The following is a 27949-nucleotide window of genomic DNA, read 5'->3' on the forward strand; positions in this document are numbered from 1 at the left end:
AGTGGAAAGTCACACCAACCACCTTCTACAGGAAATGATGACTTCCTGCAAAGTGATAACTTGGCCCCGCTTTACACTCCTCTCTCTTATAACCTCTCACTGCCTCCCATCCTTTAAACACAGCAGACAACCATCAACCACACAGCCTCACCAGAGAAGGGCCTTTGGCTGTTCATCCACCTCAACCATGATGCCAAGCCAGGATAGGTTCTCCACAACCGGAGACAACCTACTGCAACCTCCCGATCAGGCAAGTACCAAACTTTGTCATGTAAAAAATAAGTTCATTTAATACAGTGAGGTCCGAAAGTATTTTGACAGGGACAGTTGTGTTGTTGTTTTGGCTCTGCACTCCAGAACATTTGGATTTCATATTGAATGAACCGTTTACAAATTACAGCAGTTTTTGTACATACAGTGGGGGGAAAAAGTATTTAGTCAGCCACCAATTGTGCAAGTTCTCCCACTTAAAAAGATGAGAGAGGCCTGTAATTTTCATCATAGGTACACGTCAACTATGACAGACAAAATAAGAAAGAAAAATCCAGAAAATCACATTGTAGGATTTTTTATGAATTTATTTGCAAATTATGGTGGAAAATAAGTATTTGGTCAATAACAAAAGTTTCTCAATACTTTGTTATATACTCTTTGTTGGCAATGACACAGGTCAAATGTTTTCTGTAAGTCTTCACAAGGTTTTCACACACTGTTGCTGGTATTTTGGCCCATTCCTCCATGCAGATCTCCTCTAGAGCAGTGATGTTTTGGGGCTGTCGCTGGGCAACACGGACTTTCAACTCCCCTCCAAAGATTTTCTATGGGGGTTGAGATCTGGAGACTGGCTAGGCCACTCCAGGACCTTGAAATGCTTCTTACGAAGCCACTCCTTTGTTGCCCGGGCGATGTGTTTGGGATCATTGTCATGCTGAAAGACCCAGCCACATTTCATCTTCAATGCCCTTGCTGATGGAAGGAGGTTTTCACTCAAAATCTCATGATACATGGCCCCATTCATTCTTTCCTTTACACGGATCAGTCGTCCTGGTCCCTTTGCAGAAAAAACAGCCCCAAAGCATGATGTTTCCACCCCCATGCTTCACAGTAGGTATGGTGTTCTTTGGATGCAACTCAGCATTCTTTGTCCTCCAAACACGACGAGTTGAGTTTTTACCAAAAAGTTCTATTTTGGTTTCATCTGACCATATGACATTCTCCCAATCCTCTTCTGGATCATCCAAATGCACTCTAGCAAACTTCAGATGGGCCTGGACATGTACTGGCTTAAGCAGGGGGACACGTCTGGCACTGCAGGATTTGAGTCCCTGGCGGCGTAGTGTGTTACTGATGGTAGGCTTTGTTACTTTGGTCCAAGCTCTCTGCAGGTCATTCACTAGGTCCCCCCGTGTGGTTCTGGGATTTTTGCTCACCGTTCTTGTGATCATTTTGACCCCACAGGGTGAGATCTTGCGTGAAGCCCCAGATCGAGGGAGATTATCAGTGGTCTTGTATGTCTTCCATTTCCTAATAATTGCTCCCACAGTTGATTTCTTCAAACCAAGCTGCTTACCTATTGCAGATTCAGTCTTCCCAGCCTGGTGCAGGTCTACAATTTTGTTTCAGGTGTCCTTTGACAGCTCTTTGGTCTTGGCCATAGTGGAGTTTGGAGTGTGACTGTTTGAGGTTGTGGACAGGTGTCTTTTATACTGATAACAAGTTCAAACAGGTGCCATTAATACAGGTAACGAGTGGAGGACAGAGGAGCCTTAAAACAGAAGTTACAGGTCTGTGAGAGCCAGAAATCTTGCTTGTTTGTAGGTGACCAAATACTTATTTTCCACCATAATTTGCAAATAAATTCATTAAAAATCCTACAATGTGATTTTCTGGATTTTTCTTTCTCTCAATTAGTCTGTCATAGTTGACGTGTACCTATGATGAAAATTACAGGCCTCTCTCATCTTTTTAAGTGGGAGAACTTGCACAATTGGTGGCTGACTAAATACTTTTTTCCCCCACTGTAGTTCCACATTTTAGGGAACCAAAAGCATTTGGACAGATTCTACTAATACTAAACTTTTGACCACTTTAATAGAATATAATTGAATTTGTCCAAATACTTTTGGTTCCCTAAAATGTGGAACTATGTACAAAAAGTGCTGTAATTTCAACGGTTCAGCCAATATGGATGAAAATACCCTCAAACACTTGAAACCCTACCTCTTTAAGGAATACCTGGAATGGTATAAAAGTAATCCTTCTCCCCCATAAAAAATGAAAAAAAAGTGGTTGTCCCACTGGCTATCATAAGTTGAATGCCCCAATTTGTAAGTCGCTCTGGATAAGAGCGTCTGCTAAATGATGTAAATGTATATGTTAAATCAAAGCTGACAGTCTGCACTTTAACCTCATAGTCATTGCATCATTTCATATCCAAAGTGCTGGAGTACAGAGCCAAAACAACAACAACAATTGTCCCTATCAGGCTCCTATGTGTGTGTGTTGGGCGTTTGATGTCCTCTAAGATAACAGTTTGGGATGATGGCCTCAAAAAATGGATGCTGAGGTCAAATCGGTTTCCGAAACTTTATCTTCACCATCAGTGAAATGCTCTTATGTTTTGAGTGACTTGAGAATATCTTTGTATTGAGATGAAATGTGTCATGATCATTGATGTTTTGATAAGACTAACTGACTGTTGTTTATTATGAATGTACTCGTTTTGTAAACGTTACATGCAGTCCATTTGGTATTTTTAGATAAGATCCCACTGGGCAAAACTGGTTCAATCAATGTTGTTTCCACGTCAACAAAAACATGGTATGTGATGACATTGAATCAACATGTAAAACTCATTGGACTTGCAAAAAGTCATCACCTTTGGTTGATTTCACGTTGAATTAGTTAGTTCACAACTCAACCAAATGTACAGTGGGGAAAAAAAGTATTTAGTCAGCCACCAATTGTGCAAGTTCTCCCACTTAAAAAGATGAGAGAGGCCTGTAATTTTCATCATAGGTACACCTCAACTATGACAGACAAATTGAGAAAAAATATCCAGAATATCACATTGTAGGATTTTTAATGAATTTATTAGCAAATTATGGTGGAAAATAAGTATTTGGTCACCTACAAACAAGCAAGATTTCTGGCTCTCACAGACCTGTAACTTCTTCTTTAAGAGGCTCCTCTGTCCTCCACTCGTTACCTGTATTAATGGCATCTGTTTGAACTTGTTATCAGTATAAAAGACACCTGTCCACAACCTCAAACAGTCACACTCCAAACTCCACTATGGCCAAGACCAAAGAGCTGTCAAAGGACACCAGAAACAAAATTGTAGACCTGCACCAGGCTGGGAAGACTGAATCTGCAATAGGTAAGCAGCTTGGTTTGAAGAAATCAACTGTGGGAGCAATTATTAGGAAATGGAAGACATACAAGACCACTGATAATCTCCCTCGATCTGGGGCTCCACGCAAGATCTCACCCCGTGGGAGTCAAAATGATCACAAGAACGGTGAGCGAAAATCCCAGAACCACACGGGGGGACCTAGTGAATGACCTGCAGAGAGCTGGGACCAAAGTAACAAAGCCTACCATCAGTAACACACTACGCGCCAGGGACTCAAATCCTGCAGTGCCAGACGTGTCTCCCTGCTTAAGCCAGTACATGTCCAGGCCCGTCTGAAGTTTGCTAGAGTGCATTTGGATGATCCAGAAGAGGATTGGGAGAATGTCATATGGTCAGATGAAACCAAAATAGAACTTTTTGGTAAAAACTCAACTCGTCGTGTTTGGAGGACAAAGAATGCTGAGTTGCATCCAAAGAACACCATACCTACTGTGAAGCATTGGGGTGGAAACATCATGCTTTGGGGCTGTTTTTCTGCAAAGGGACCAGGACGACTGATCTGTGTAAAGGAAAGAATGAATGGGGCCATGTATCGTGAGATTTTGAGTGAAAACCTCCTTCCATCAGCAAGGACTTTGAAGATGAAACGTGGCTGGGTCTTTCAGCATGACAATGATCCCAAACACACCGCCCGGGCAACAAAGGAGTGGCTTCGTGAAGAAGCATTTCAAGGTCCTGGAGTGGCCTAGCCAGTCTCCAGATCTCAACCCCATAGAAAATCTTTGGAGGGAGTTGAAAGTCTGTGTTGCCCAGCGACAGCCCCAAAACATCACTGCTCTAGAGGAGATCTGCATGGAGGAATGGGCCAAAATACCAGCAACAGTGTGTGAAAACCTTGTGAAGACTTACATAAAACGTTTGACCTGTGTCATTGCCAACAAAGGGTATATAACAAAGTATTGAGAAACTTTTGTTATTGACCAAATACTTATTTTCCACCATAATTTGCAAATAAATTCATAAAAAAATCCTACAATGTGATTTTCTGGATTCTTTTTTCTCATTTTGTCTGTCATAGTTGACGTGTACCTATGATGAAAATTACAGGCCTCTCTCATCTTTTTAAGTGGGAGAACTTGCACAATTGGTGGCTGACTAAATACTTTTTTTCCCCACTGTAAGTCAAAACTAGACATTGAAATGACGTCTGTGCCCAGTGGGATGTGACCATGAGTTATACTACGGCATGATCAGTGTTTCTGAAATCAGATGACACAGAGGGAGGTGTTTTCACTTCTCATAGAAGAACCACAGACAAGACATCCATAGTTTTGATACCCGCGTGTGTCTGTATTTGCATGAGTGTGTGTCTGTGTATTCATGAATGTGTGTGTATACTGAGTGTGTGTGTATTCATGGGTGTGTGTGTGTATTCATGAGTGTGTGTATATGCATGAGTGTGTGTCTGTGTATTCATGAGTGTTTGTGTATGCATGAGTGTGTGTCTGTGTATACATGAGTGTTTGTGTATGCATGAGTGTGTGTCTGTGTATACATGAGTGTGTGTATATGCATGAGTGTGTGTCTGTGTATTCATGAGTGTGTGTATATGTGTTAAGATAATTTATTAACTAACTATTTCAGTGTCTCTGTGCGTCTCCCAAAAGGTTGTAAGGCTTTTGGATCAAGAAACGGACAGAGCTCCCAGTCTGCAATAGTCAGGTCGTCTTTATTCAGAGAATTCTGCCCAGAGAATTCTGTTATCACAATTTCAGAGTCCATCTTTTATACACACACGTCATACAAAAATCCCACCCCGCTTTAGGCTGTATATTTCCACTGTACACATCTTGTAAACTCACACCTGGGTTTATCTCATGTGGTTTTCCTCTGATCTCCTGACCATCAGGTCACACACACACACACACACACACACACACATACACACAAACACACACACACACACACACGTGTTCTTATCATAGTCTACTCCTTGCTCGGGCAGGCTGCATTCTTTAGTTATCGCCGTCCTCACAATATCCTGCAAGCCTTTTTTCACTCCCCTTTCCCTGTATGTTTTGGGAACCAGTCTCCTGTTATTGGTTTCAATCGTTCTGCACTTCTGCTCGCCTAATTACAAGACACAAATACTCGGTTGCTGTGATGTAAACAAATTTGATTAACTCTCTGAGCTCTAGTCTACTAATTATTCATACATTATTAGTTTAACTGAGGGTGTGACATTTCAGTCATATCTTACTCACACATTTCTTTATCAATATGCATGAGTGTGTGTCTGTGTATTCATGAGTGTTTGTGTATACATGAGTGTGTGTATGTGTATTCATGAGTGTGTGTATATACATGAGTGTGTGTATGTGTATTCATGAGTGTGTGTATATGCATGAGTGTGTGTATATGCATGAGTGTGTGTGTATACATGAGTGTGTGTGTATTCATGAGTGTGTGTGTATTCATGAGTGTGTGTGTATTCATGAGTGAGTGTGTATACACGTGTGTGTGTGTGTGTGTGTGTATTCATGAGTGTGTGTGTATACATGAGTGTGTGTATTTTCATGATTGTGTGTGTATTCATGAGTGTGTGTTTATTCATGAGTGAGTGTGTATACATGAGTGTGTGTGTATTCATGAGTGAGTGTGTATTCATGAGTGTGTGTGTATTCATGAGTGTGTGTGTATTCATGAGTGTACGTGTATTCATGAGTGTGTGTGTATTCATGAGTGTGTGTGTATTCATGAGTGTGTGTGTATTCATGAGTGTGGGTGTATTCATGAGTGTGTGTGTATTCATGAGTGTATGTGTATTCATGAGTGTGTGTGTGTGTATTCATGAGTGTGTGTGTATTCATGAGTGTGTGTATTCATGAGTGTGTGTGTATTCATGAGTGTGTGTGTATTCATGAGTGTGTGTATTCATGAGTGTGTGTGTATTCATGAGTGTGTGTGTATTCATGAGTGTGTGTGTATTCATGAGTGTGTGTGTATTCATGAGTGTGTGTATTCATGAGTGTGTGTGTATTCATGAGTGTGTGTACCTGTTTTATCTGTATCCTTGTTTCTTATCCTGTCCTACGTTAGTACTGAAACTGGAGACGGGTAGTTTCCTTATCGCCTTCAATGAGGAAGTCCCTGTCGGAATCTAACTAGTGTCACCCTGCTATTTGCAAGGGATCTTTCCACATTATAAACGCAGACATTTCACAAGCTCCCCACTATTGCATAATTGATATGTCACATCAAGTACAGTTGGCCTGTCTATAGCGTGTATTTCTATGATAAGTGTAGGGCCAGTGGTTTCCTGACCACCAGTGGCTAAACTGGGTTGTTTCTCTTCCACATACAGACTCATGGCTCAACCAGGAACAGAACGAGACAGGTAGAGTGAGCCGAACCTCTCCACTTCAACTGCATATTTTAAATATGCCCGAAATATGAATATGAAATATGAATGCTAATTTTGCTATACCTGCTTCCCACAACCAAGGGTTTACTGTATAACGGTATTGTGTGTAACTGCCCCCCCCTCTCTCTCTCAGAGCTCCCCTGGCCGTAAACTGGGGATGACCAGGAAACAGAAGGACAGGAGGGTAGGTCCAGTTCCCTTTTTTTCTCCACATAAGGACTAGTGTTGTGAAGCGGTGTGAGCCAAAGCATGCTGCAACTAACATCATAATCAATGATGTCATGTCTTGGTTGCATCTGTCATTGTCAAATAAACCATCAAGTAAGCTCGTACACAATAACTTTACGAACTGTGACTTTGTGACTTCAGCACTTCCTGAGTAAAGCATCCACAGTAGATAACAGGATGGATGTACTTTCAGGACTTTAAAGAGAATGAGAACCCAGAAGAGAAAGGGAAAAGACATAAGGAACAAGAGGTATCGTTGCTATAACATCAGAATTCTGAATAAAGGTTGATGTTTGTCCGTTTCCTCACACTTCCTCCCACAAACCCCACCCCCTCCTCTCCCCCCCTCCCCCCCCAGCTCAAGCCGCTGTATAAAGAGCTGCTGTACACCATCACCCACAAGCTGGGGAAGCCAGCCTCGGCAGAGGTCTTCACTGACAACCAGCTCCACCAATACATCAGGGAGGTGACAACCTAACCAGACTCCATTCTAACCCTCTCACAGACCAAATGCTGTGTTCTGATTCTTTTATTGTCCAAATACTAATACAGTACCTTGTTGCTATCAAACTACCCCTTCAGGCTTTCTCTATGGCAGAGGATGAACACCAGAGTCTGACAGAGAGGGTCCAGTTCACAGAGGTGAGTAAGCAGAGGAGTTTCATACTTCTAGGAGAAACCATTTGACCCAGCAGTATATACCTATACAGTATCTAAGGGGGTTCTGTCCACAGGAGGTTGGTGGAACCTTAATTAGGGAGAATGGGCCTGTGGTAATGGCTGGAGCGGAATCAGTGGAATGGTATCCAATACATCAAACACATGGTTTCCATGGTTTCCATGTGTTTGATGCCATTCCATTTGCTCCGTTCCAGACATTATTATGAGCCGTCCTCCCCTCAGCAGCCTCCATGGTTCTGTCATATGGAAGAGTCCACCAATTTTATTTCGCCGCTTCTGAGTCTGAGTCTTGTCCACAGCCTCCAGTCTACTGTCTGATGGCCACTGTGAAGGAAGCCAAGGGCATCCTGGGAAAAGACATCAGTGGTACGTCATCCTCACCTCAGATCTGTGAACACAATCAAATGTACTTCAACTATTTTGATTATCTGGAGGTGGCAAGAGAGTTCTGGATTTAGGTTGGTCCGTTTAGGAACCACAGATCTAGCAGTTGTGGTCTGTGAATCCTCCAGTGTGTTATGTTGTCCCCAGGTTTCAGTGATCCATACTGCTTACTGACCATCCTGGAGGATGAGAAGGAGAGCACAACAAGACGGTCCAGACCTAAACCCCGTAAAGCCGTGGTGAAGGACGCCGTCTCAGACGAGGAGGTTTACACGACAGACACCAAGAAACAGACCCTCAATCCCATCTGGAACCAGACCTTCGTATTGTGCGTGAAGGAAAACATTTACATACAACCTAGAACCTATTTGGTATTTTATTAGGATCCCCATTAGCTGTTGCAAAAGCAGCAGCTACTCTTCCTGGGGTCCACACAAAACATAAAACATGACATAATACAGAACATTAATAGACAAGAACAGCTCAAGGACAGAATTATATCAAAAGAAAATTAAAGGCACACGTAGCCTACATATCAATACATACACACAAACTATCTAGGTCAAATAGGGGAGAGGCGTTGTGCTGTGAGGTGTTGCTTTATCTGTTACATACATAGAACATATCTATGAGTTTACTTTACATAGGGTGCCTTGAAATAGCCTGGTCCCAGATCAGTTTGTACTGCCTTGAACGTCCTGATAAAGTAAACACTGAAGCTACTCATCTAGTGTCTTTTAATTGTATTTTTAAAAAGCGTGTTATTTTTTTATTACTATTATTATTATTATTATTATTGTTATTTTAGGGGGTATATCAGCTTTAATATTGCAGATAGATTGTGGCTTCTATCAATGTAATTTTTTTAAAATATATATATTATTTTTAATATATTTAGTGTCTTTCATGAATATTGTAAACCTCTCTCTTCCCCTGGGCTGGTAGGGAGTTTGAAGAAACTGCCAGGGCAAGCTTCCACATGGAGATGTGGTGAGTGACCAGTAATCTACTGTTTGTTTGTAAGGTTGAAGGAAAAAAAAACAACTGAAAATCTTTTTCCATATTAATGTCTGATCAATCTCTCTCTCGTAGGGACAAGGATGAGGAGGTGTCTCTGGCACAGAAGCTGGAGGAGATCAGAACCAACTTCCATGGACTGAGAAGGTAGAGCTTACTCTCTCTCTCTCTCACACACACACACACACACACACACACACACAGACACACAGACACACACACACACACTCTCACACACACACACACAGACACACACACACACACACACACTCACACACACACACACACACACACACACACACACACAATATCCCAATGTTGATTGTTTGTGTTCCCATTCAGGATGATCAAGGATGCTAAGAAATTAAAAGGCCAGGATGATTTCTTGGGAAGCATTGTTCTGAGACTGAAGGTAGAGCAGTTTTAACACACACGCATGCACACATGCTCACCCACCATGATGCTCACCAAGTAACGCTCACAATGTGTGTGTGTGTGTGTGTGTGTGTGTGAAGGATCTGCATTGTACAGAGGATAACTGGTATGTTCTGGAGCCGAGGACAGAGACGTATCCAGATCGGGGCCAGTGTCATCTGCAGCTCAAGTTCACCCATAAAGAGGTATGGAGCTCAAGTCCTTCGCTACAACTCTCCAGTAGCACATAGTGTTTAATAAAGCAGAGGTAATTAACATAACGTAATGAACACATAAAACCAACGTTGTCAATTTAAATATATGGTCAGACTGATGACAGAAACACCCAAAGAGCAGGGTGGTTTTTCTCTAATAGTAACTGTGAGATACGTGGGGAAAAAAACGTGTACTTTTCATTAACAGTAAGTGATAGTTGAACTACATTAAGGTTCTCACGTGTAGCTGGTGATCTACTGTATGACAGTGTGGTGAAAGAAGAAACAGACCCATTACAACATGTGTTTGTCTGTGACAGAGAGACGGGACGTTGAGTGCAGGTCGGAGTGCCTACGTCAACTACTGTGGGATCCTACAGCAGTTTGTCCAGTCACACATCTCTAAGCAACAGGTAACAGTTTGTCCAGTCACACATCTCTAAGCAACAGGTAACAGTTTGTCCAGTCACACATCTCTAAGCAACAGGTAACAGTTTGTCCAGTCACACATCTCTTAGCAACAGGTAACAGTTTGTCCAGTCACACATCTCTAAGCAACAGGTAACAGTTTGTCCAGTCACACATCTCTAAGCAACAGGTAACAGTTTGTCCAGTCACACATCTCTTAGCAACAGGTAACAGTTTGTCCAGTCACACATCTCTTAGCAACAGGTAACAGTTTGTCCAGTCACACATCTCTAAGCAACAGGTAACAGTTTGTCCAGTCACACATCTCTTAGCAACAGGTAACAGTTTGTCCAGTCACACATCTCTAAGCAACAGGTAATAAACGGTTCAGTTCGAACATCTTACAGTCATACCTGTACATCTAGTGGTTAATCTGTGAAGGCAATGCACCTCTCTCTCCCCCAGGGTGGTGGTCCGTGGAAAGGAGACTTGTGTGGGGAAGGACAGACCCTGTTGGAACTATACGCCACTCAGAATGACCTCTCACCTTTCCTGCAGGATCTGGCGTAAGTGCCACACACTCAAAACACACACACACTCTACACTCACATACATGTACACATTTGATATACAGTACCAGTCAAAAGTTTGGAAACAACTACTCATTCACGAGTTTTTCTTTATTTTTACTATTTTCTACATTGTAGAATAAAAAAAAAGTGTTAAACAAATCAAAATATATTTTAATTTTAGATTATTCAAAGTAGCCACCCTTTGCCTTGATGACAGCTTTGCACATTGTCTCAACCAGCTTCACCTGGAATGTTTTTCCAACAGTCTTGAAGGAGTTCCCACATTTGCTGAGCACTTGTTGGCTGCTTTTCCTTCACTCTGCGGTCCATCTCATCCCAAACGATCTCAATTGGGTTGAGGTCGGGTGATTGTGGAGGCCAGGTCATCTGATGCAGCACTCCTATCGCTCTCCTTGGTCAAAAAGCCCTTACACAGCCTGGAGGTGTGTTTTGGACTCATCAGATCAAAGGACAGATTTCCACAGGTCTAATGTCCATTGCTCGTGTTTCTTGGCCCAAGCAGGTTTCTTCTTCTTATTGGTGTCATTTAGTAGTGGTTTCTTTGCAGCAATTTGACCATGAAGGCCTGATTTACACAGTCTCCTCTGAACAGTTGATGTTGAGATGTGTCTGTTACTTGAACTCTGTGAAGCATTTATTTGGGCTGCAATCTAAGGTGCAGTTAACTCTAATGAACTTATCCTCTGCAGCAGAGGTAACTCTGGGTCTTCCTTTCCTGTGGCGGTCCTCATGAGAGCCAGTTTCATCATAGCGCTTGATGGTTTTTGCGACTGGATTGACTGACTTCCATGTCTTAAAGTAATGATGGACTGTCGTTTCTCTTTGCTTATTTGAGCTGTTCTTTCCATAATATGGACTTGGTCTTTTACCAAATAGGGCTATCTTCTGTATACCTACCTTGTCACAACACCACTGATTGGCTCAAACCCATTAAGAAGGAAAGAAATTAACTTTTAACAAGGCACACCTGTTAATTGAAATGCATTCCAGGTGACTACCTCATGAAGCTGGTTGAGAGAATGTCAAGCGTGTGCAAAGCTGTCATCAAGGCAAAGGGTGGCTACTTTGAAGAATCTCAAATATAAAATGTATTTATATTTGTTAAACACTTTTTTGGTTACTACATGATTCCATATGTGTTATTTCATAGTGTTGATGTCTTCACTATTATTCTACAATGTAGAAAATAGTAAAAATAAAGAAAAACCGTTGAATGAGTAGGTGTGTCCAAACTTTTTGACTGGTACTGTCTGTCTTATAGGAAGTGGGTGGCCTACAGTAAACTTTACCAGAGTTTAGAGGTGGACTCCTCACTGCTTCTGCAGCAGCTGACCAGTATAGAATACCACTGGCACCAGCAGGAGCTGCCCTACCAACAGGTAACACGGGCCTTCCTTTGCTTATATGACATATTATACACTGTGTATGATCTACTAATGAAATAAACACATGAACATATGTACAGAAACAGGAGCTAGGGGACTCTCTCCATGGTTTCCTGCAGTACGGATTGTGTCTCGTGGCCAAATACCGAGACATATTTCCCCCAACGCAGGACGCTAACCCTCGCCTACACACACTGCTCAGGTACCCTGCTTGCGAGTGTGTGTGTGTGTGTGTGTGTGTGTCATATCTTATGTGTTTAAAACAGATCAAATGAACAAACTGTGTGTTGTAGGATCCTGTCTCAGATATGTAAGACGCGGGCGTTTCAGAAGCTGAACCCAGCTCAGTTTGACCTGCATGACAAGGTCAACGACGCTGTACATGTGAGTACATATAGAAAGACCACTTTAAAGACTACAGTTAATGTTGTATTAACTATCTGTTAAAGGATCCACAGAGCTGAAAGTCTTTGTTTGCCTCAGTCTGGTACACAGGAGTGGTTCACCATAAAGAAGGGGTTACATCAGCCCATGACCAAGGTAGAGACTCCTCTCACATATCACTTACAAAGCACATCAAGCATTTCTTTACCCACATTCTGTAACTTTATTTCTCTTTCCACATTCTGTAACTTTATTCCCCCCTCCTCCTCCTCCTCCCCCTCCTCCCCTCTCCTCCTCCCCCTCACAGGACCTGACAGCGACCGTGAGCGCTCTCTCTAGGCTGATAGGTGAAGTGCAGGAGGACATCAAGCACAACAAGGACAGCTGGAATAGAGTGTTTGTCAGGTAGGAGACAGAACGTCTGTTTGGTGGGAGGTGACATTATCTGTCTTGAATATGAAGAAGGTATGTCTGTTAATCACATGAATGGACTTGAATGGGTTTCTTTCTCTCTCTCTCTCTCTCTCTCTCTCTGTAGTGCTGTGCAAGTTGATGTGTTCACTGTAGTCTACCAAAAGCTGGACTCCCTGGTAAGTGGCTGTGAAAGAAAACTGCATTACTCTCTATCTCTCTTTCTTCCTGCTGTATAACTCTCTCTCTCTCTCTCTCTCTCTCTCTCTCTCAGTTGGCGGGGGAGGTGAGGGAAACCCTAAACCTGTTGGAGGGTAAGATGGAGCAGAGTCTAGCCAATGGCCTGTTCCCTCTCTACCTGAGTCTACAGGCCATCCACAAAGACAAGGCCTTCCTACAGAAAAGGTCAGAGGTTATTCCCTTATACTACATACCCAGTACTAAACACTACTCCCTTATACTACATACTCAGTAGCAACAAACCCTCTAAACTGGGCGCGCAGCTCCCCTCGATTGCCGTGCTGAAGAAATATGAGCCTGCACACAGAAGCACGAGATTGAACTTCACTCAACATTCTATAGTTTTCCCCTTTAGTTAACACTATCAACGTTTTGCTCTACTGTGGGAATTTAAATTGTAATATACCGAAACAAAACAAACTATGCTAGATTTAGTATGCAAAACTAACTGTTCAAGAGATTTTCTTGTAGGCAGAGCGCATTGGAGTAGGATTCTATTCCATTGACAGCCTTGTACACAGACTAGTGCCCCATAACTAATCAGACTTGCAGTAGCCCTATATGGAAATAGCGATTGCAAAATATGTATCTGTGCCATTCACTTTGAACTGGACTGTGTTTAGGCAACAGTATGAATGGTCGGGAGTAGATGCGCTTGTTTTGAGATCAAAGTGAGAGCTGCATTTAGCCAAATGTTCACATTTGTTCATATCCTTTGCTAGTTAGTGAGTTATTAGCCCAGTTATAGATCATCTGTAGTCAGCAATAGGGGAGGGATTGCTTCCTACAACAGCACAAAACGTGTGCATTTCAAGCCAACTTTGAAAAGTGAGTCAGGTAAAGAGCTTTTTTTATGTCTTAAAGAGGAACTGTTGTATTTTGAGGCAGTCTTGAATAAGCTAAGTAGCCAATAGGCAGAGCGTAGCATAATTAGTCTCATTCTCTGTAATAATGGTATGGGAATAATAATGCATTTTATTTTGTAAAGTGATTTCTTGCATCAAACAACATTTTCAGTCACCTCCTTGTCTGAAGGACAAGTGGATAAACAGGTTAATGCCCTGCATGTGTTTTTTCTCTCCAAAAGTTTCATGGAATGTAGGCCTACACTGAACACCACACATTAGCTGCTACAGTAGGCTGAATGATAGAACAGCTATTTCCATGTTACAATGTTATGGGATGCGTTTTTCTCCATTGTTTTTGATGGTAGGCCACTCTGGTAGGCCTACATTATGATCAAATAGCCACAGTAGCCGACTTGGCAGTGTTCACAGTAAACGGCAACGTTCAAGTTTGCACTGAGCAAAAATTGAGTGAACATTGCTCAGTAGTACACATTACTTACTCCCTTATACTATATACCCAGTACTACATACTGCTAACACACTACTCCCTGATACATACTCAGTACTTCACATTACTACACAATATACACTGAGTGTACAAAACATTAAGAACACCTTCCTAATATTGAGTTACACCCTCCCTCCCCTCAGAACAACCTCAGTTCAAAGGCACTTAAAATATTTTGTCTTTCCCATTCACCCAATGAATGGCACACATACACAATCCATGTCTCAAGGCTTAAAAATCCAAGACAAAAAAATGTAATTGCCTTTGAACTGAGTATGGTAGTAGGTGCCAGGCTGTTGCGGTGACCTTATTACCGGCACTCCGGCAGTCACGAGTCATGAAGGCAGTCAAATTCCACATGACCGTTTAGTCACGGTAATTAGACTTCTCCAAGCTCTGATGCTGCTGCTGGTCATTAGTAGCCTACCAAACTTGCTAACTGCCTGGTACTCAGCAGTGGTGGAAAAAGTACTAAATTGTCATACTTGAGTAAAAGTAAAGATACATTTACATTTACATCATTTAGCAGACGCTCTTATCCAGAGCGACTTACAAATTGGTGCATTCAACTTATGATAGCCAGTGGGCCAACCAATTTATTAAAAAAAATTATGGGTGGGTGGGGGAGGGGTAGAAGGATTACTTTATACTATTCCAGGTATTCCTTAAAAATGAAAGTCACCCAGTAAAATACAACTTGAGTAAAAGTCTAAAAGTATTTGGTTTTAAATATACTTAAGTATCAAAAGTTAATGGAATTGCTAAAATGTACTTAAGAATCAAAAGTAAAAGTATAAATCATTTCAAATTCCTTATATTAAGCAAATGTTTTTTTTTTTTTGACGGATAGCCAGGGGCACACTCCAACAGTCAGACATCATTTACAAATGAAGCATTTGTGTTTAGTGAGTCCGCCAGATCAGAGGCAGTAGGGATGACAAGGAATGTTCTCTTGATTTACATTTACGTCATTTAGCAGACGCTCTTATCCAGAGCGACTTACAGTTTGTGCATACATTATTCTTTTTTATTTTCATACTGGCCCCCCGTGGGAATCGAACCCACAACCCTGGCGTTGCAAACACCATGCTCTACCAACTGAGCTACCTCCCTGCCGGCCATTCCCTCCCCTACCCTGGACAACGCTGGGCCCCATTGGTCTCCCGGTTGCGGCCAGCTACAGCAGAGCCTGGATTCGAACCAGGATCTCTAGTGGCACAGCTAGCACTGCATGCCTTAGACCACTGCGCCACTCGGGAGATTAGTGTGTGAATTGGTACTTTTGGGTGACAGGGAAAATGTATGGAGTAAAAAGTACATTATTTTCTTTAGGAATGTAGTGAAGTAAAAGTAAAAGTTGTCCAAAATATAAATAGTAAAGTAAAGTACAGATACCCCATAAAACGACTTAAGTACTTTACACCACTGGTACTCAGCACTCTATTGTCCCTCTAATCACTCTGACATCAATGCAAATGTTTTCGAAAATCTAATCAAACACTTCATGAGAGCCCATTAGCTCATGCTGCGCAACATTTCTATAGGCTATGCAATTGCGGGATAAAACTGAGTTATGGCCTCTATTAAAAAGAGGAGGATCCCATCAACTTTCTATAGGCTAGGCCTACTATATTTATTTATCAACTTTCCTAATATTAAGCACATTGCTTATATTTACAGCAGGAGTATAGCCTACCTGGCTGGCATGAAAATAATCCAAGGGGAAAAGCGTCCTCCATTTGCTATTTAAGTGCATAGATGACTTGTATTTTTTCCCACTGCCCGTTTCGATACAGGTGCATGATAATGGTCCATTCTAAATCAAAACAAATTTCACACATATATTATTTAATATATGTGAAGACAAGATTAAATCAAGAATAGTCTGATGGGTGACAATATTAGCCCATCACTTGTGAATTATATATTATCACTTGTGAATTATATATTATCACTTGTGAATGATGCCCAGCATAAGAAACAATGCCTTTTTTTGTGACCTGTTCGATATAGTCGTATCACAACTAAAGTGGCCAAATAACGTCTTAAAATGAAGCACATTAATCCGCTTTACAAGGAGCATAACCGGCATATATAAGCAGCGCGTGAGTTTCAAGTTTGGGGAAGATCATTTCACCATAAAAATGCACCTTTATAATAAAAGCAGTACATGCATAATTGCATTTGCAGTCACTTTTGATAATGGTGTTTTCCCCTAATGGAACATTCGCGCTTATAGCCTACTACCATGTGCGCATTGCTGCACTTATAATGTGAATAAATAGCCGAATAGTTTATCAACATTTTAAGCTAAACGTGCTGATCTGTTGCGTCAGCCACATTGCATTAAAAAAGTTTTTTTGACGCTAGTGGTTGAATTAATTTAGGATCCCATCGCATCCCACAACTGTCCCAGACTATGTTTGGAATATTGATTTCTCGCACAGAATAGAAGGTCAACTTTTGTACTATGGGGGATAGTAGATTGACATAGGCTAGTGCTTTTGCTGTTCGTTAGGCCTACTCATCTTGTTGGCTGACGAAACGTAAATGTGGACAGTTCTTCCAACATCTTCAACATGCACCTCGGAATTGGATAAGGACGCGCGCAGTTGTGTCCCGGATGTGTCTGTCTTTACTTGTAGACTGTGAGAAAAACCCGATCACGTGACGGAGAGCGGTGTACACTCAGGGAGAAGGGCACAACGCAGCACTCCGGGCCGCAAAAGGCATGGATATTTTTAGGGTGCATTACGGCCACAAAGGGGATGCCGCTGTGAAATTCGAGGCATTATCAAGTGCTTGTCAAATTGTGAATTAGAGACTGACTATTGGAGTGTGTACAGCCTGCACAAAAAACAAAGCAGAGCTCATGCCTTTCAAGCGACTTTTTTTTATCAAACTCAATATTAGGAAGGTGTTCCTAATGTTTGGTACACTCAGTGTAGAGCTAAGGCTGTCGTGTTGTTTCAGGGTTAAACTGTTGGAGCTGACTAACTTCCATGAGGGCTTCCGTGAGGCGCTTCCCTATTGGTTAAACAAGGCCTTCAGTACCACTCAGGACAGGGTGGAGAGAGCTGTACAGGTGGACCAGGTAGCATACTATTGCAACACTACACCTAGAATAGAATAGATACCAGGTAATATTTACTGTATTTACCCCCCCTCTCTCTCCTCTCTTTCCCCAGCTGCAGCCGCTGCAGTCAGGGATGGTGCCCATCAAACACAGCTCGTCAGCGGTAGACCTGGTGGCCTGTATCCAGCCCATCTGTCAGCTGTGGGAACAGCTCTCCTGGCCAGAACCTGAGGAGGCCTTCATGCTCATGGTCAAACTCACCGAGGTTAGTGCATCATAAACATGCATTATCATGCAAGTACACATAGTATCTCATCATAACCAGACGAGAACATGCTCTGTCATACATTATCATACACGCATTTAATATTGTTGGCATACAAGTTTTAGCTCATTTTTAATGTGTTTGCGTGTGGGTTCAGGACGTGTGCAAGATCGTGGTGAACTACTGTCGTATCCTGAAGGAGCGGGTCAGAGTGCTGTCTGAGAACTCTGACCACAGCAGCGCTGTCAACAGGGTGAAGGAAATAACACTCCTCCCTCTATCTATTCCACTTTCATTCCTCTCTGCTCCATCTCTTTCTTTCCTCTTTTCCTTCTCTCTCCTTCTACTTGTGTCCATCTCAATCACAGTTTTTTTTTTTTGTCTATCACCTTTTCTCTCAACTACATTCAAGTGAATTAATTGTGTTAATTTCCACCTCTCTGTGTCTCTCCCCCCCTCCAGCTGTGTGTAGTAGTGAATGACCTGGAACACCTGAGGTCGGTGCTGACCCGCCTTCCCCAGCAGCTCAACTGGGCAGGGCTTCGAGAACGCACCCGTGACGTGATAGGGGACCCTCAGTTCCACAACGTGCTCCCCTCACAGCTGCAGCATACACAGGGGGTCCTCAACCGAGAGATACGCTCCGCCTTAGAGACCGTTGGACGGAAGGTAGGAGGAGAGAGGGCTGGGGAGGGGTTAGATGGAGCGGAGTGTAGAGAGATCCAGACCATATTGATACATTGGCCTATAGTCCCCTTCTTCAATATAGAATTTGAAGTCTCTCTGTCTCTCTCTAGCTGAATTCAGATATTGAGACGTACGTCCGCAGCATGTCTACTCGACACAGACTCCCCTCCAAGTCCACTGAAGATGTAAGAAACTGTCATCATTAGCCATTTCCAATTCAGCGATACTGGATTTATAAACAACCATTTCCTTTTGTGTTATGAGGGCCCTGTGTTTTGGGGTATCATGTCACATGACCTAGATTTTAACCTTTATCTCCAGAAATTAGAATGAAAGCAATAGAGTACCACAGTATGAGTCATAATACCCATAAAACCTAGCGGTCAAACAGGAAAATGGTTCCAATCATTTTTCCACCATTCATTTTTCCCATAGGGGATTTTAGAAACACTTAAAATAAAGGCTGTGTTTCATGTAGGCTTATCCTGGCGTGACGTTTTGATAACCGTGTAAATCTCTCTTGGACAAGGTGACTTTTATCAATACATTTGCCTGTATTTACCCCCCCCCCAAAAATAAAAAATTAAATGAAATGCTAATTAGTTGCTAATGTGGCTATCATAAAGAACTACAAATGCCATGATGCTCTGGATGAGCCTGCCGAATCGAGGCAAAGGTAAGAATCTCTGGATTAACTATCTAACGTTAGCTAAATTGACAATTCTGTGAACTGTCTTGGGCAAGTTTTCAATTTACACAATACCTGTTAGAAAAGGTGTCAGCTAGAGATGATGTGCAGGAATTTGCAGTTTAGCATGATAATTTAGCATTTTCGAATCTGAGAGTAAATAAATCAAATCAAATCAAATTTTATTGGCCACATGCGCCGAATACAACAGGTGCAGACATTACAGTGAAATGCTTACAGCCCTTAACCAACAGTGCATTTATTTTTAATAAAAAAGTAAAATAAAACAACAACAAAAAGTGTTGAGAAAAAAAGAGCAGAAGTAAAAGAAAATAACAGTAGGGAGGCTATATATACAGGGGGGTACCGGTGCAGAGTCAATGTGCGGGGGCACTGGCTAGTTGAGGTAGTTGAAGTAATATGTACATGTGGGTAGAGTGAAAGTGACTATGCATAGATAATTAACAGAGTAGCAGCAGCATAAAAAGATGGGGTGGGGGGTGGGGTGTGGGGGCAGTGCAAATAGTCCGGGTAGCCATGATTAGCTGTTCAGGAGTCTTATGTCTTGGGGGTAGAAGCTGTTGAGAAGTATTTTGGACCTAGACTTGGCACTCCGTTACCGCTTGCCGTGCGGTAGCAGAGAGAACAGTCTATGACTAGGGTGGCTGGAGTCTTTGACAATTTTGAGGGCCTTCCTCTGACACCGCCTGGTATAGAGGTCCTGGATGGCAGGAAGCCCCAGTGATGTACTGGGCCGTACGCACTACCCTCTGTAGTGCCTTGCGGTCAGAGGACAAGCAGTTGCCATACCAGGCAGTGATGTAACCAGTCAGGATGCTCTCGATGGTGCAGCTGTAGAATTTTTTGAGGATCTGAGGACCCATGCCAAATCTTTTCAGTCTCCTGAGGGGGAATAGGCTTTGTCGTGCCCTCTTCACGACTGTCTTGGTGTGTTTGGACCATGATAGTTCGTTGGTGATGTGGACACCAAGGAACTTGAAGCTCTCAACCTGTTCCACTACAGCCCCGTCGATGAGAATGGGAGCATGCTCAGTCCTCTTCTTTTTCCTGTAGTCCACAATCATCTCCTTTGTCACGTTGAGGGAGAGGTTGTTATCCTGGCACCACACGGCCCGGTCTCTGACCTCCTCCCTATAGGCTGTCTCATCATTGTCGGTGATCAGGCCTACCACTGTTGTGTCATCGGCAAACTTAATGATGGTGTTGGAGTCGTGCCTGGCCATGCAGTCATGGGTGAACAGGGAGTACAGGAGGGGACTGAGCACGCACCCCTGAGGGTCCCCCGTGTTGAGGATCAGTGTGGCAGATGTGTTGTTACCTACCCTTACCACCTGGGGGCGGCCCGTCAGGAAGTCCAGGATCCAGTTGCAGAGGGAGGTGTTTAGTCCCAGGATCCTTAGCTTAGTGATGAGCTTTGAGGGCACTATGGTGTTGAATGCTGAGCTGTAGTCAATGAATAGCATTCTCACGTAGGTGTTCCTCTTGTCCAGGTCGGAAAGGGCAGTGTGGAGTGCAATAGAGATTGCATCATCTGTGGATCTGTTGGGGCGGTATGCAAATTGGAGTGGGTCTAGGGTTTCTGGGATAATGGTGTTGATGTGAGCCATGACCAGCCTTTCAAAGCACTTCATGGCTACAGACGTCAGTGCTACGGGTCGGTAGTCATTTAGGCAGGTTATCTTAGTGTCCTTGGGCACGGGGACTATGGTGGTCTGCTTGAAACATGTTGGTATTACAGACTCAGGAAGGGAGAGGTTGAAGATGTCAGTGAAGACACCTGCCAGTTGGTCAGTCAGGGACATGTTGAAAATGTCAGCATATGCTCGGAGTACACATCCTGGTAATCCGTCTGGCCCTGCGGCCTTGTGAATGTTGACCTGCTTAAAAGTCTTACTCACATTGGCTACGGAGAGCGTGATCACATAGTCATCCGGAACAGCTGGTGCTCTCATGCATGCTTCAGTGTTGCTTGCCTCGAAGCGAGCATAGAAGTGGTTTAGCTCGTCTGGTAGGCTTGTGTCACTGGGCAGCTCACGGCTGTGCTTCCCTTTGTAGCCTGTAATAGTTTTCAAGCCCTGACACATCTGACGAGCGTCAGAGCCGGTATAGTACGATTCAATCTTAGTCCTGTATTGACTCTTTGCCTGTTTGATAGTTCGTCGGAGGGCATAGCGGGATTTCTTATAAGCGTCCGGGTTAGAGTCCCGCTCCTTGAAAGCGGCAGCTCTACCCTTTAGCTCAGTGCGGATGTTTCCTGTAATCCATGGCTTCTGGTTGGGGTATGTACGTACGGTCACTGTGGGGACGACATCATCAATGCACTTATTGATGAAGCCAGTGACTGATGTGGTGTACTCCTCAATGCTATCTCTGGTAGAGCACGGCGCTTGTAACGCCAAGGTAGTGGGTTCGATCCCCGGGACCACCCATACACAAAAATGTATGCACGCATGACTGTAAGTCGCTTTGGATAAAAGCGTCTGCTAAATGGCATATTATTATTATTATTATTACTATCTGAAGAATCCCGGAACATGTTCCAGTCTGTGCTAGCAAAACAGTCCTGTAGCTTAGCATCTGCGTCATCTGACCACTTTTTTATTAACCGAGTCACTGGTGCTTCCTGCTTTAGTTTTTGCTCATAAGCAGGAATCAGGAGGATAGAGTTATGGTCAGATTTGCCAAATGGAGAGCTTTGTATGCATCTCTGTGTGTGGAGTAAAGGTGGTCTAGAGTTTTTTTTCCCTCTGGTTGCACATTTAACATGCTGGTAGAAATTAAGTAGAATGGATGTAAGTTTCCCTACATTAAAGTCCCTGGCCACTAGGAGCGCTGCCTCTGGATGAGCGTTTTCCTGTTCACTTATGGCCTTATACAGCTCATTCAGTGCAATCTTAATGCCAGCATTGGTTTGTGGTGGTAAATAGACAGCTATGAAAAATATAGATGAAAACTCTCTTGGTAAATAGTGTGGTCTACAGCTTATCATAAGATACTCTACCTCAGGCGAGCAAAACCTCGAGACTTCCTTAGTATTTGATTTTGTGCACCAGCTGTTGTTTACAAATATACACAGACCGCCAACCCTTGTCTTACCGGAGTCAGCCGTTCTATCCTGCCGATGTAGCGTATAGCCCGCTAGCTGTATGTTGTCCATGTCGTCGTTCAGCCACGACTCGGTGAAACATAAGATATTACCGTTTTTAATGTTCCGTTGGTAGGATAACCGTAATCTTAGGTCATCCAATTTATTCTCAAATGATTGAAGATTGGCTAATAGGATTGATGGGAGAGGCAGTTTACTCGCTCGCCGTCGGATCCTTACAAGGCACCCCGACCTACGTCCACAATATCTCAGTCTCTTTCTCGTGCGAATGACGGGGATTTGGGCCTTGTCGGGTGTCTGTAGGATATCCTTCGCGGCCGCCTCGTTGAAGAAAAAATCTTTGTCCAATACGAGGTGAGTAATCGCTGTCCTGATATCCAGAAGCTCTTTTTGGTTATAAGAGACGATGGCAGAAATATTATGTACAAAATAAATGACAAATAACGCGGAAAAACACACATAATAGTACAATTGGTTAGAGGGCTGTAAAACGGCAGCCATGTTCTCCGGCGCCATTCAGTAGAGCTGAATAGATTGATAAAAGTCACCTTGTCCGAGAGAGATTTACATGGTTATCAAAACGTCATGCCAGGGTAAGCCTACACGAAACACAGCCCCTTATTTTAAGTGTTTCTAAAATATCCTATGGGAAAAATTAATGGTGTAAAAATGATTGGAACCATTTCCCTGTTTGACCACTAGGTTTTATGGATATTATGAAAAAGCTTTAAATAAAGGTTAAAATCCAGGTCATATAACATGATTGTCCAAAACACAGGGCCCTAGTTTATGATGACTGATGAAAAGCATGTTACTGAACTGTTCCACGTGTCCACCATCCCAGGCTGTGGTTCCTCTGATGAAATTTCTGGAGAAAGAGTTGCAGTACATGAATGAGAACCTGGTCCAGGAGAACTTTAACAGGTACACACACACACACACACACACACACACCTGTGGTTCAACCAGTACTGAGGATTTATTACCCACTGTGTTCCAGCATACCTCTATGAATATCTTAGAGCAGTGGTTTCCAGCATACCTCTATGAATATCTTAGAGCAGTGGTTTCCAGCATACCTCTATGAATATCTTAGAGCAGTGGTTTCCAGCATACCTCTATGAATCTCTTAGAGCAGTGGTTTCCAACATACCTCTATGAATATCTTAGAGCAGTGGTTTCCAGCATACCTCTATGAATATCTTAGAGCAGTGGTTTCCAGCATACCTCTATGAATATCTTAGAGCAGTGGTTTCCAGCATACCTCTATGAATATCTTAGAGCAGTGGTTTCCAGCATACCTCTATGAATATCTTAGAGCAGTGGTTTCCAGCATACCTCTATGAATATCTTAGAGCAGTGGTTTCCAGCATACCTCTATGAATATCTTAGAGCAGTGGTTTCCAACATACCTCTATGAATATCTTAGAGCAGTGGTTTCCAGCATACCTCTATGAATATCTTAGAGCAGTGGTTTCCAACATACCTCTATGAATATCTTAGAGCAGTGGTTTCCAGCATACCTCTATGAATATCTTAGAGCAGTGGTTTCCAGCATACCTCTATGAATATCTTAGAGCAGTGGTTTCCAGCATACCTCTATGAATATCTTAGAGCAGTGGTTTCCAGCATACCTCTATGAATATCTTAGAGCAGTGGTTTCCAGCATACCTCTATGAATATCTTAGAGCAGTGGTTTCCAGCATACCTCTATGAATCTCTTAGAGCAGTGGTTTCCAGCATACCTCTATGAATATCTTAGAGCAGTGGTTTCCAGCATACCTCTATGAATATCTTAGAGCAGTGGTTTCCAGCATACCTTTATGAATATCTTAGAGCAGTGGTTTCCAAGCATACCTCTATGAATATTTTAGAGCAGTGGTTTCCAAGCATACCTCTATGAATATCTTAGAGCAGTGGTTTCCAGCATACCTCTATGAATATCTTAGAGCAGTGGTTTCCAGCATACCTCTATGAATATATTAGAGCAGTGGTTTCCAGCATACCTCTATGAATATCTTAGAGCAGTGGTTTCCAACATACCTCTATGAATATCTTAGAGCAGTGGTTTCCAGCATACCTCTATGAATCTCTTAGAGCAGTGGTTTCCAGCATACCTCTATGAATATCTTAGAGCAGTGTTTTCCAGCATACCTCTATGAATATCTTAGAGCAGTGGTTTCCAACATACCTCTATGAATATCTTAGAGCAGTGGTTTCCAGCATACCTCTATGAATATCTTAGAGCAGTGGTTTCCAGCATACCTCTATGAATATCTTAGAGCAGTGGTTTCCAGCATACCTCTATGAATATCTTAGAGCAGTGGTTTCCAGCATACCTCTATGAATATCTTAGAGCAGTGGTTTCCAGCATACCTCTATGAATATCTTAGAGCAGTGGTTTCCAGCATACCTCTATGAATCTCTTAGAGCAGTGGTTTCCAGCATACCTCTATGAATATCTTAGAGCAGTGGTTTCCAGCATACCTCTATGAATATCTTAGAGCAGTGGTTTCCCTTCATTGCCCAGCATACCTTTATGAATATCTTAGAGCAGTGGTTTCCAAGCATACCTCTATGAATATCTTAGAGCAGTGGTTTCCAAGCATACCTCTATGAATATCTTAGAGCAGTGGTTTCCAGCATACCTCTATGAATATCTTAGAGCAGTGGTTTCCAGCATACCTCTATGAATATCTTAGAGCAGTGGTTTCCAGCATACCTCTATGAATATCTTAGAGCAGTGGTTTCCAACATACCTCTATGAATATCTTAGAGCAGTGGTTTCCAGCATACCTCTATGAATCTCTTAGAGCAGTGGTTTCCAGCATACCTCTATGAATATCTTAGAGCAGTGGTTTCCAAGCCTTTGAAATATGTTTGTCATCTCCCTCTTCCTTCCTTGGGCAGTCTGTTGACTCCGTTGTGGACTAACTCCATAAGGACCTTATACCAGGTGGCTACACCGCAGAAACTAGAGGGAGGACTCATGGTGTTCTGTCAACGACTGCAGTACACACTCCAGGTTAGTACACTACTGAGTACACACTCCAGGTTAGTATAGTACACACTCTAGGTTAGTATAGTACTGCAGTACACTCTCTAGGTTAGTATAGTACTGAGTACACACTCTAGGTTAGTATAGTACTGCAGTACACACTCCATGTTAGTATAGTACTGCAGTACACACTCCAGGTTAGTATAGTACTGCAGTACACACTCCAGGTTAGTAAAGTACTGCAGTACACACTCCAGGTTAGTATAGTACTGAGTACACACTCCAGGGGTCGCACAGTACTGCAGTACACACTCTAGGTTAGTATAGTACTGCAGTACACACTCCAGGTTAGTATAGTACTGCAGTATACACTCCAGGTTAGTACAGTGCTGAGTACACACTCCAGGTTCTCTCAGTACTGCAGTACACACTCCAGGTTAGTACAGTGCTGAGTACACACTCCAGGTTAGTATAGTACTGCAGTACACACTCCAGGTTAGTACAGTGCTGAGTACACACTCCAGGTTAGTATAGTACTGCAGTACACACTCCAGGTTAGTATAGTACTGCAGTATACACTCCAGGTTAGTATAGTACCGAGTACACACTCCAGGGGTCGCACAGTACTGCAGTACACACTCCAGGTTAGTATAGTACTGCAGTATACACTCCAGGTTAGTACAGTGCTGAGTACACACTCCAGGTTAATACACTTTTCTTAAGTACACACTTCAGGACATTTCTGACTGTGTGTTGCAGTGTCTGGAGCAGTGTTTTTATGCTGAGGGGAATGGACTGCCACTGGATACCCTACACACAGACGACTACAAGGTGAGTTCATGTTGGTTACATTTCACTTTATATTGTTAGAACTTTATATGGTTCTATAAGGACATGTAGAAACATGAAATGGGTGACCTTGGGTTATGAACACTGTACAATAACCCTCTTTCCTCTCTCACCTCATTCATTCAGACTCTGAAATCTCACCTGACACACAACTCTCTCAACTGCCAGCAGCTCATAGAAAAATTCCTGGATAGAAAAGTATGGGAGCAGGTAAGAGCGTATTATATTTGTGTGGTATAGCAGTAAAAAACAGAGCTATACTGAATACATTGGATTGAATCTGCGTTTTTGTGTGTGTAACAGAAGGTTTACAGTGGAGAGAAGTACGGCGCGGTCACACTCATAGCATCCTACAGGAGATCTGATCTTAGACTTAGAGTGGAAGTGTTGAATGCAGCTAACCTCCTACCCATGGACTCCAACGGTCAGTAGTTTCCTCTCCTTGTCTCCTTCCCTTGATCTATATGGATGTGAAAGTGCAAGACAGGTCTTCTTAAAGATCAGATATCTCTTCTGTCTCTCTCCAGGTTCCAGTGATCCGTTTGTCCAGTTGTGTCTGGAGCCTCGTCATGTGTTCCCTGAGGTGGAGCCTCGCAACACACAGATCAAGAACTGTGACCTCAACCCCTTGTTCGACGAGGCCTTCGAGTTGTAAGCACTAGCTCCAACTGCTACCCCTCCGTCGCTACATTGGTGGCAGACGAATAATCCAAGTCTCTCAGATCTTTGTTGAAAACGTGTTAAAAGAGTTAAAGCAACCACCTTTTTTCACTTCAAAATTGTCTCCTACTCTTGCCTACCCTCAGGAACTATACAGGTAATCACTCTCTCCCACATCCCTCTCTTTGTCGTCTACTCCATGTACCCCCTCTATCAGTATGGTGTCAGTGGAGCAGTGCCAGGCTGCGGGGGCGTGTCTGGTGGTGACAGTGTTGGACTATGACACCCTGAGAACAGACGACTTCGAGGGGGAGGCCTTCCTGGCTCTGAAAGCAGTGCCGGGGGTCGGAGGGGGGCCGGGGTTACAGCCAGACCCCTCCCCGGCCCAGATACGCCTGCCGCTCATACACCCCAAACCCAACGGTACGATTATGGTAATTCACTTATGTGAAAAGGAACACGTACTTGCATGATACTGACGTGCGCTCCTATTGTCCAGATGACAGTATCCTGAAGCTGTTGGAGTCGAGGAGAGGAGAGAGGGAGGCTCAGGTGTTTGTGAAGAAACGCAGACAGAGAGAGAAACAGTCACAGGAGAAACAATAAGGATAATAGCAAAAATATGTATTTTATTGTTCTATACCAAAACAGACTCAATTAAACACTTTTAGTGGATGCAGTAAAGGTGTGGACTGTGTGCCAGGTATTTGTCTGTGTATAGTATAAGTGTTCTTCACAATGACCTTTTCACCGGATAGCAACACACACACACACACACACACACACACACACACACACACACACACACACACACACACACACACACACACACACACACACACACACACACACACACACACACACACACACACAACACACAGAGCTGCTGTGTCCAAAGCAGAGGTGGTACCTGATAGCTGGTGTAGTCAGTGCATGGGGCAATTGTGACATACAATAACTATGTATATTTGACACCAGTTTAAAATACTGTGCAATATCGAAAATGCGTTACAAATTTAAATTATGGCCCCAAATAAATGATACCTTGATTTTTATACCAAAAAAAAAAAAGGCTGGTTGTTTGACAGAAACGAAATGGCATTT

The 27949-nt window shown here is 42.9% G+C and overlaps 1 protein-coding gene across 1 annotated transcript; it reads left to right on the forward strand.

Moving 5' to 3' along the window:
• The first annotated feature begins 117 nt into the window (after positions 1 to 117).
• LOC121567580 (protein unc-13 homolog D-like) lies at positions 118 to 27928 on the forward strand. Its single transcript, XM_041877742.2, has 34 exons — positions 118 to 250; positions 6720 to 6752; positions 6913 to 6963; positions 7201 to 7257; positions 7366 to 7473; positions 7590 to 7649; positions 7988 to 8054; positions 8220 to 8400; positions 9018 to 9062; positions 9165 to 9236; positions 9432 to 9501; positions 9605 to 9709; positions 10039 to 10131; positions 10592 to 10692; positions 11981 to 12098; positions 12185 to 12306; positions 12398 to 12488; positions 12588 to 12644; positions 12796 to 12893; positions 13027 to 13078; positions 13174 to 13304; positions 17469 to 17589; positions 17684 to 17836; positions 17994 to 18089; positions 18299 to 18505; positions 18634 to 18708; positions 23183 to 23262; positions 25249 to 25363; positions 26096 to 26167; positions 26312 to 26395; positions 26489 to 26609; positions 26713 to 26836; positions 27063 to 27268; positions 27345 to 27928. Exons 1-34 carry the CDS (start codon positions 188 to 190, stop codon positions 27449 to 27451), a joined length of 3336 nt encoding a protein of 1111 aa, XP_041733676.1. The 5' UTR covers positions 118 to 187; the 3' UTR covers positions 27452 to 27928.
• The last annotated feature ends 21 nt before the right edge of the window (positions 27929 to 27949 follow it).

The sequence above is a fragment of the Coregonus clupeaformis genome, chromosome 1 (genome assembly GCF_020615455.1).
Source record: "Coregonus clupeaformis isolate EN_2021a chromosome 1, ASM2061545v1, whole genome shotgun sequence".
NCBI lineage: Eukaryota > Metazoa > Chordata > Actinopteri > Salmoniformes > Salmonidae > Coregonus > Coregonus clupeaformis.

What these genes read in the sequence shown, in the direction of transcription:
- LOC121567580 (XM_041877742.2), top strand. Translation starts at nt 188, where the DNA reads ATGATGCCAAGCCAGGATAGGTTCTCCACAACCGGAGACAACCTACTG. An exon ending in AGGTCAACGACGCTGTACAT is followed by an intron (nt 12,489 to 12,587) that starts GTGAGTACATAT and finishes TGTTTGCCTCAG; the next exon opens with TCTGGTACACAGGAGTGGTT. An exon ending in GTCCAGGAGAACTTTAACAG is followed by an intron (nt 23,263 to 25,248) that starts GTACACACACAC and finishes TTCCTTGGGCAG; the next exon opens with TCTGTTGACTCCGTTGTGGA.